The 10,655-nt window shown below is 41.5% G+C and overlaps 1 protein-coding gene across 2 annotated transcripts in view; it reads left to right on the top strand.

Annotated features, from left to right (window-relative positions):
* rhea (Talin_middle and talin-RS domain-containing protein rhea) overlaps nucleotides 1-10,655 on the top strand; it is a 351,846-nt gene that overhangs the window by 230,009 nt on the left and 111,182 nt on the right. For both annotated transcript variants that reach the window (XM_070105058.1, XM_070105057.1), the window contains exons 6-8: nucleotides 308-475; nucleotides 5,457-5,599; nucleotides 9,377-9,504. In XM_070105058.1, the coding sequence (XP_069961159.1) occupies nucleotides 308-475; nucleotides 5,457-5,599; nucleotides 9,377-9,504 (439 nt within the window). The remainder of the gene's footprint in view (nucleotides 1-307; nucleotides 476-5,456; nucleotides 5,600-9,376; nucleotides 9,505-10,655) is intronic.

Here is a 10,655-nt window from a genome sequence, read left to right as displayed (position 1 = left end):
ATATTTTAACAGATAATAATATAACGCCGAAAGTCTCTATTCTAGGTATAAACGGGGACTTTCGTGCTATAATATTAAGTGATGATCATATTCTCTTACAATAGTTAAATAACACAGGATGACCAATTTCCAAGATATAACAACAACCCACTTGGGTTTGCTGCATCACATAAATAAATTAAATGTGTGTAAACAGTTCAAAATCTTTTCACATTTAACTTTACATTACCAGTATCTGCTAAATAATATTTAAGATAATGATGATCATCAAATATTATTTAAGATAATGATAATTTATTACCCACAGGAATAATGAATCACGATGAGTATTCATTAGTATACGAAATTGAGCAAGAGGACATTGAAAATAAACCAAACTTCGGAACACTGACACTGAAGAAGAAGAAAGACGGAGACAAGGAACGTGACGCAAAGATGGAGCAACTTAAGAAGAAGTTACGCACCGATGATGAGAGTAAGTTGTGTGTCAAGGTCACACTTGCTGTCTAGGGTCACAGTTGTCAAGGGATCACAGCTGTTGTCCAGGGTCACAGATGTTATCCAGGATCACAGCTGTTGTCCAGGGTCACAGTTGTTGTCATGGGTGTCAATCACAGTTGTCACCACAGGTGTGTCAAGGGTCACAGTTGTTGCCACAGATGTGTCAAGGGTTGCAATGGCTGCTGCTGATACCACCAGCAGAAGTGCTGCTGGTAAAAATCATCCTTTTGTAAGCATTGTGGCTGAATGATAGTATTGTTGTGCCTGCCAGTGATGTAAATCTATATCAGTGGTAGTCATATAGATTTATGTCAGTGTCATCAGTCACATAGATATTTGTGACTTAAGAAATCGTAATGACACGGCAGTGAAGGGACTTGAGCTAGAGTTCGTCACGGCCACGCTAGCTGGAGATTCGTCTGTAAAAACTTGCATTTGTGGTCACAGAGGTGCCTGTGCTAACCTTCCTATGGTGTAGAAATATACCTAGTTGGATGAATCTTATTGTGGCTATCTGGTCTAGTGGCTAACGCGACGGGCTGGAGTTTTGAGACCGCGGGTTCAATCCCGGCCGGGGGTATGGTTTACATAGATCTTTAATAGCACTTTCATGTTTGGTGCGAGAGGTAAATCTTGGCTTGGATTTGATTATTATTACAGTGACGGGGAACCATTAAACTCCAAGGGATCATACTGTGCCTGTGGAATGGGTTTCAGTCACATTTAATCCCAGGAAGGATAGGCATATATTGTCCATCACGTTGAACTATCAGGGTCATGTTGAACTATCAGGGTCATGTTGAACTATCAGGGTCATGTTGAACTATCAGGGTCATGTTGAACTATCAGGGTCATGTTGAACTATCAGGGTCATGTTGAACTATCAGGGTCATGTTGAACTATCAGGGTCATGCTGAACTATCAGGGTCATGTTGAACTATCAGGGTCATGTTGAACTATCAGGGTCATGTTGAACTATCAGGGTCATGTTGAACTATCAGGGTCATGTTGAACTATCAGGGTCATGTTGAACTATCAGGGTCATGTTGAACTATCAGGGTCATGTTGAACTATCAGGGTCACGTTGAACTATCAGGGTCATGTTGAACTATCAGGATCACGTTGAACTATCAGGGTCATGTTGAACTATCAGGGTCACGTTGAACTATCAGGGTCACGTTGAACTATCAGGGTCATGTTGAACTATCAGGGTCACGTTGAACTATCAGGGTCACGTTGAACTATCAGGGTCACGTTGAACTATCAGGGTCATGTTGAACTATCAGGGTCATGTTGAACTATCAGGGTCATGTTGAACTATCAGGGTCACGTTGAACTATCAGGGTCATGTTGAACTATCAGGGTCACGTTGAACTATCAGGGTCATGTTGAACTATCAGGGTCATGTTGAACTATCAGGGTCACGTTGAAGTATCAGGGTCATGTTGAACTATCAGGGTCATGTTGAACTATCAGGGTCACGTTGAACTATCAGGGTCATGTTGAACTATCAGGGTCATGTTGAACTATCAGGGTCACGTTGAAGTATCAGGGTCATGTTGAACTATCAGGGTCATGTTGAACTATCAGGGTCACGTTGAACTATCAGGGTCATGTTGAACTATCAGGGTCATGTTGAACTATCAGGGTCATGTTGAACTATCAGGGTCATGTTGAACTATCAGGGTCACGTTGAACTATCAGGGTCATGTTGAACTATCAGGGTCACGTTGAACTATCAGGGTCACGTTGAACTATCAGGGTCATGTTGAACTATCAGGGTCACGTTGAACTATCAGGGTCATGTTGAACTATCAGGGTCATGTTGAACTATCAGGGTCACGTTGAAGTATCAGGGTCATGTTGAACTATCAGGGTCACGTTGAACTATCAGGGTCATGTTGAACTATCAGGGTCACGTTGAACTATCAGGGTCACGTTGAACTATCAGGGTCACGTTGAACTATCAGGGTCACGTTGAACTATCAGGGTCACGTTGAACTATCAGGGTCACGTTGAACTATCAGGGTCACGTTGAACTATCAGGGACACGTTGAACTATCAGGGTCACGTTGAACTATCAGGGTCACGTTGAACTATCAGGGTCACGTTGAACTATCAGGGACACGTTGAACTATCAGGGTCACGTTGAACTATCAGGGTCATGTTGAACTATCAGGGTCATGTTGAACTATCAGGGTCACGTTGAAGTATCAGGGTCATGTTGAACTATCAGGGTCACGTTGAACTATCAGGGACACGTTGAACTATCAGGGTCACGTTGAACTATCAGGGTCACGTTGAACTATCAGGGTCATGTTGAACTATCAGGGTCATGTTGAACTATCAGGGTCACGTTGAACTATCAGGGTCACGTTGAACTATCAGGGTCATGTTGAACTATCAGGGTCACGTTGAACTATCAGGGTCATGTTGAACTATCAGGGTCATGTTGAACTATCAGGGTCACGTTGAAGTATCAGGGTCATGTTGAACTATCAGGGTCACGTTGAACTATCAGGGTCATGTTGAACTATCAGGGTCACGTTGAACTATCAGGGTCACGTTGAACTATCAGGGTCACGTTGAACTATCAGGGTCACGTTGAACTATCAGGGTCACGTTGAACTATCAGGGTCACGTTGAACTATCAGGGTCACGTTGAACTATCAGGGACACGTTGAACTATCAGGGTCACGTTGAACTATCAGGGTCATGTTGAACTATCAGGGTCACGTTGAACTATCAGGGTCATGTTGAACTATCAGGGTCACGTTGAACTATCAGGGTCACGTTGAACTATCAGGGACACGTTGAACTATCAGGGTCATGTTGAACTATCAGGGTCACGTTGAACTATCAGGGTCACGTTGAACTATCAGGGTCACGTTGAACTATCAGGGACACGTTGAACTATCAGGGACACGTTGAACTATCAGGGTCACGTTGAACTATCAGGGACACGTTGAACTATCAGGGACACGTTGAACTATCAGGGTCACGTTGAACTATCAGGGACACATTGAACTATCAGGGTCACGTTGAACTATCAGGGACCATCATGCAACTCTGCGTCATAAACTCGACTCAGTTAAGCTGTGAGTGGTAAATTTTGGTCTATATATGAGAGAAACGTAATGTGAAAAATGATATAAAGTACCGACTAAGGTGATGACTAAGTCATCCATGAAACAGTTAGTTATCTTTATTGATGAAAAAACCATACCCCCAGCCGGGATAGAACCCGCGGTCATAGAGTCTCAAAACTCCAGCCCGTCGCTTTAGCCACTAGACCAGCTAGCCACAATAAGATTCATCCAACTAGGTATATTTCTACACCATAGGAAGGTTAGCACAGGCACCTCTGTGACCACAAATGCAAGTTTTTACAGACGAATCTCCAGCTAGCGTGGCCGTGACGAACTCTAGCTCAAGTCCCTTCACTGCCGTCAACATGACTTAAGAAATCGTAATGACACATTTTGCCTACACAGTAGGTTTCTTCAGTCAAATACAGCAGCAGCAGGTGTAGTATTAGTGAAATGAAGATGATGTAATCAGTGAATCAACCTTGGAGAGAAAGTATTTGAGGGGGTCAGTCCCTCAGCCTGGAGAAGAGTTCATTTCCATGGGGGTCAGTCCCTGAGCCTGGAGAAGAGTTCATTTCCATGGGGGTCAGTCCCTGAGCCTGGAGAAGAGTTCATTTCCATGGGGGGTCAGTCCCTGAGCCTGGAGAAGAGTTCATTTCCATGGGGGTCAGTCCCTGAGCCTAGAGAAGAGTTCATTTCCATGGGGATCAGTCCCTGAGCCTGGAGAAGAGTTCATTTCCATGGGGGTCAGTCCCTGAGCCTGGAGAAGAGTTCATTTCCATGGGTGTCAGTCCCTGAGCCTGGGGAAGAGTTCATTTCCATGGGGGTCAGTCCCTGAGCCTGGAGAAGAGTTCATTTCCATGGGGGTCAGTCCCTGAGCCTGGAGAAGAGTTCATTTCCATGGGGGTCAGTCCCTGAGCCTGGAGAAGAGTTCATTTCCATGGGGGTCAGTCCCTCAGCCTGGAGAAGAGTTCATTTCCATGAGGATCAGTCCCTGAGCCTAGAGAAGAGTTCATTTCCATGGGGATCAGTCCCTGAGCCTGGAGAAGAGTTCATTTCCATGGGGATCAGTCCCTGAGCCTAGAGAAGAGTTCATTTCCATGGGGGTCAGTCCCTGAGCCTATAGAAGAGTTCATTTCCATGGGGGTCAGTCCCTGAGCCTAGAGAAGAGTTCATTTCCATGGGGGTCAGTCCCTGAGCCTGGGGAAGAGTTCATTTCCATGGGGGTCAGTCCCTGAGCCTGGGGGAGAGTTCATTTCCATGGGGGTTAATCCCTGAGCCTGGGGAAGAGTTCATCTCCATGGGGGACAGTCCCTGAGCCTGGGGAAGAGTTCATCTCCATGGGGGACAGTCCCTGAGCCTGGGGAAGAGTTCATTTCCATGGGGGTCAGTCCCTGAGCCTGGAGAAGAGTTCATCACTGTAGTCTGCATGGTGAGTGACCATATTATATAAAATCTTGCCTCATGTGGTGCATGATGAGAATAACAAAATTCTCACTTTGTGTTTGGTTTAAAAATGGCAATTTTGAGGTGTTTTCTAGGCTGTGTTTTATAGTGATTTAGCTGCTGCTTGTTATTTGATAGAATAGAAGACTTGCTGCTCAAATAGGGATGGGTTTTGTTGGCTCCAGGTCTGAAAGTTGCTTGAAATTGGCCTCAAAGTTATTGAAATTTTGGGGTCTTAACAATTTGAGGGTTAATCACAGATGAAAATAAGTTGTTGCCATGGATGAATTAATCCATGTATTCACAGCACATGTAGTTAAAAATTGATACAATTTTTGGGGGAAAATTTATTTTAGGGACTGGAAAATTTATTTTATGGACTGTTGAATTTGTTTTTTAATAATTCCTTTTGTTTTGCAGTTAACTGGGTCGACCACAGCAAGACCTTGAGAGAGCAAGGCATTGATGAGACGGAAATATTACTGCTGCGGAGAAAATATTTCTTCTCGGATCAAAACATCGATTCCAGAGATCCGGTTCAGTTGGGTCTGCTGTATGTTCAGGTTAGTGAACAATAACACTGATATACATAACTGTTTTATATAACCAACAATAACACTGATATACATAACTGGTTCATACAACCAACAGGTTGATGAATCAGTTACTTGTGTAACTCTTGGCTATCTTTATTGTGGAGAGGTTTTGCCAACCAGTGCCTTCATCAGTCCAGTACAGAGGAAAATGTTTGAAGATAAAAAGGAGTCTGAGGTAATCAGTCCCTCAGTCTGGAGTCTGATGTAATCAGTCCCTCAGTCTGGAGTCTGATGTAATCAGTCCCTCAGTCTGGAGTCTGATGTAATCAGTCCCTCAGTCTGGAGTCTGATGTAATCAGTCCCTCAGTCTGGAGTCTGATGTAATCAGTCCCTCATCCTGGAGTCAATGTGATCAGCCCACCAGTCTTGATGGACTGATGGGGTAATCAGTCCCAGGCTGAGGGATTGATTACCTCAAACTACTACTAATCTTCCACCATTCTTCTCTGTATTGGACTGAGGAAGCCACTGGTTGGCAAAACCTCTCCACAGTAAACATACCCAAGTGTTGCACAAGTGTCTAACTCATCAATAACAGTGCAATACTTCACTTACTTCTGCTCTCTGGTAAAGTTAACCTAGAATACTTAAGATTATATTATTTTTTTTTTCAATAAGTCGGCCGCGTCCCACCAAGGCAGGGTGACCCACCAAGGCAGGGTGACCCACCGAGGCAGGGTGACCCACCGAGGCAGGGTCACCCACCAAGGCAGGGTGACCCACCGAGGCAGGGTGACCCACCGAGGCAGGGTGACCCACCGAGGCAGGGTGACCCACCGAGGCAGAGTGACCCACCGAGGCAGGGTGACCCAGAAAGAAAGAAAATCCCCCAAAAGAAAATACTTTCATCATTCAACACTGTCACTTCACTCAGACATAATCACTGTTTTTGCAGATGTACCCAGATACAACAGTTTAGAAGCACGTATTTATTTATTAATGAATAATTTTTTATGTGCGTCTGATGAATGTAGAGTAAGTGAAATAAGAAAAGCAAATGGACTCCAATTACTGAATTTTTTTTTGTTGTATCTGGTATTTAGTAAATGTGAATTCAGAAAGAGTGCTTGGCATTATAGTGGACCTCCGGTTAACGATATTATTTCATTCCAGAAGTATGTTCAGGTGCCAGTACTGACCGAATTTGTTCCCATAAGGAATATTGTGAAGTACATTAGTCCATTTCAGACCCCCAAACATACACGTACAAACACACTTACATAAATACACTTACATAATTGCTCGCATTGGGAGCTGATCGTGAACCGGGGGTCCACTGTAGTTGTCCCACTTTCACACACTTGTATCTTTCTTTCTTTCAACACACTGGCCATATCCCACCGAGGCAGGGTGCCCCAAAAGGAAAAACGAAAGCTTCTCCTTTTACATTTAGTAATATGTACAGGAGAAGGGGTTACTAGCCCCTTGCTCCCGGCATTTTAGTTGCCTCTTACAACACACATGGCTTACTGCGGAAGAATTTTGTTCCACTTCCCCATGGAGAGAACAGGAAACAAAAAAGAACAAGAACTAGTAAGAAAATAGAAGAAAACCCAGAGGGGTGTGTATATATATATATGCTTGTACATGTATGTGTAGTGTGACCTACGTGTAAGTAGAAGTAGCAAGACGTACCTGATATCTTGCATGTTTATGAGACAGAAAAATGGACACCAGCAATCCTACCATCATGTAAAACAATTACAGGCTTTCGTTTTACACTCACTTGGCAGGACGGTAGTACCTCCCTGGGTGGTTGTTGTCTACCAACCTACTACCTAGGGCTTGTATATGCTAGTAAAATTAACTAAACAGTGACACTGGGGAAGCAAATTTAACTTAAAAAGTGCGTCCAAAATTTTATAACATATGCAAAGTCTTTTTCACATACTAATCAATTTTGGATGCACTTTTTTCAATTCTGTTTACAAAAAATTGCATTGTATACTTGAGTTTATATGAGAGTCAACTGTAGTCATTCGAAAAGTAGATACTGTGACAGGGCTTAATCACCACACTCAGTCGAAAGTTAACCCTTTGACTGTCGCAACCCCCAATCCTGAGGTGTCTCCTGGTGTCGCAAAATTAAAAAAAAAAAAAAATATTTTTTCTTATGAAATAATAGAGAATCTTTTCCTGATTGTAATGACACCAAAAAAACGAAATTTGATGGAAAACTGACGGAATTATGCTCTCGCAAAGTTAGCGACCTCGGCGCTGTTTACAAATCGGCGATTTCGCCCACTTTTAGCCCTATTTTCGGCTAATTCCATTGTTCCAGTCGCCCAAACTCATAGTTATTTCTTTAGAACTCCATTTTTTCTATCGATTGAGTACAAGAAACTGCCCATTTACTTATTTCAACTACCTAATAATGTGGTCAGAGATTTGCAATTTGGCCAATTTCACGAAAACAAAAAAATATGACAATTTCAAAATAAGGTCCAGAATGAACAATGCAGACATTCCTGGCTCTAAAATAACATTTTCTTTGTTCATCAGTCATGTCTCCAGGCCCCTCTGATATTACTCTTGCTTTCTATTTTGATTTTTTATTCAAACAAAAAATAGAAGACTTACTATTATGCAGACTACTGCAATACTGTAATAATTGTATAAATAACATCAACCCATTCATGACTGCATATTAGAATGGCTAGTTGGACATTTATTGGACAATGACATCATTTGTTTACTTTTGAACATTGGCAAAAATCAAACATTTCCCCTACTTTGAGCTTCATTTCTAGGTTCTTTTTATAGTAAAATCAATCAAAATCACCTCTATTTCTATAATATGTTTTCCATTCTATCAAATGAGACCAAGAAAACGAAAATACAACCATAAATACTATACGAAAATAGACCACAAAGTAGGCATTTTAATTAAAAAAAACGGTCGGAGTTTTTTTTTTCTCATTATGCACTGCGTGCTCCAGGATTTTTTTATATGGCGCACACTGACCACACAGACCCATTCTCTCACATGTGGGCCTACCAGCTTTCTCCTGCTTGATTTGAAGCCGCTAGAATTTATGAGTATATATACGTCAAACACGGTACCTCATAAGACGTATATATACGGCCGCGACAGTCAAAGGGCTAAAAGGCACGACTAAGATCAACAAGACTAAATATCTACTGTAATCACATTAAAATAATAAAGATAGTCCTCTGCTTACGATGGTGTTATGTTCCGACAAACCACCATAAGTCAAAAATATTGTAAGTCGAATATGAATATGCTATGCTAAATAAACAAGTGAATAAATAATTGCTATCACTGAATTAAACAAATAATTAATATATCTGACTAAATACCAGTATTGAAAAGTAAATAAATGAATATAAATTACAGTTCGATTAGACGGACTTGAGTCCTGGAGGTGGGAAGTACAATGGCAGCACTTTAAAGGAGGGGTTTGGATATTGGCAGTTTGGAGGGACGTCTAAATTATTGCATCTGAGCGCCTCTGCAAAGACAGTGATTGTGTATGAGTAACGGTGAAAGTATTTTCTTTCTTTTGGATTTTTTTCTTTCATTTTAGGTCACCCTGCCTCGGTAGGAAACGGCCGACGTGTTAAGAAAAAAAAAAACTGCAGACTTCCCATCTTCATACTGGGTAGTTATCATGAAATCAAAATATCATAAGCTTAACCAGAATAAGTTGAGGAGCACCTGTTTTGAGAATTGCATATAATTATAATTTTACAAGAGTTTGTTAATGTAATATTTCCCAACAGTGCCGGGACGCCATCATTGACGGAACTCATCCGGTGACATTAGAACGTGCTTGTAGGTTTGCTGGCATCCAGTGTCAGATACAATTTGGTGATCACGTTGAAGCTAAGCATAAGGCTGGCTTCCTCGAGTAAGTTATATTTCATGTGCTTATGTATGAAGTGTTGTGCAGCACAAAAGAACAAGTGAGAAGTTCAAACAGTGGAAAAAAATGTAGGGGTAGATCAGGGCTAAGAAGTTCAAGTTATAATACTCTATTATGGGACAGAGTCAGACTCCCAAATGCAGAAGACAGTGTTTACACTTTGCCTCAAACATGGCCTTTGTTGTACTTAGTCTTCCCTGATGCACAATGCTCATATACAAAGGACGATCAAATTTGGTGACATTTTCATAGAGGACAGTAAGCTGACAATCATATGACTATTGTACACTTTTTTTTCAGTAATCCTCAGGAAAATTATTGCATTCCTCAATCTAAATCTAAGGTTATCATTATTGTATGAAAAACACTGGTTGGCATATTGATGATTGTCTCAGAAAGATCATAAATAACCTCAATGTTGACTATGAATCGTATGAAAACATTGTCATACTGGACCATTGTCAAGTTCTGGTTATTTGTGAATTTGACTCATGAAATTATAATGACACGATTGCAAACAAACCATACCATAGGGGGGGTTAGAACCCGTGATCAGAGAGTCACAAAACTCCAGACTGCTGGTCCAGTGGCTAATGCGACAGTCTAGAGTTTTGTAACTCTCTGATTGTGGGTTCTAACCCCATCCGTGGTATGGTTTACTTGTGAATTGTTTCAACCATGTTATTGTGATTTCATATTATTTAATTCTGGATGAAATCGTGTGTTTCCAAAAGTCAAGATTTGTAGCTAGTTTTTATTCAATCTCTAGATTTTATACACGACTCACACTTAGGAGAATGAGACTTATGACATTTCGGTCAGACGCGGAACATTAACCCGTTTAGGGTTGGAACCCCTGATCTGAAACTTGCTCTCAGGGTCCAAGAATTTAAAAAAAAAAAGTATTTTTCTTATGAAATGATAGAGAATCTTTTTCCGAAGGTAATGAAACTACAAGTATGAAATTTGATGGACAACATACAAAAATACGCTCTCACAAAGTTAGTGGTCTCGGTGATGTGTACTCACCAGCCATTTCACCCACTTTGAGCCCTGTTTTTGGCCATTTCAATTGTTCTTATGTTCTAGTTTACCAAACTCATAGCTATTTTGCTAGTATTTCTTCTATTCTAACA

The sequence above is a fragment of the Cherax quadricarinatus genome, chromosome 96, assembly GCF_038502225.1.
Source record: "Cherax quadricarinatus isolate ZL_2023a chromosome 96, ASM3850222v1, whole genome shotgun sequence".
Lineage (NCBI taxonomy): Eukaryota > Metazoa > Arthropoda > Malacostraca > Decapoda > Parastacidae > Cherax > Cherax quadricarinatus.
Note: the sequence above shows the minus strand (reverse complement) of the source record. Positions and strands in the feature narration are given on the sequence as shown.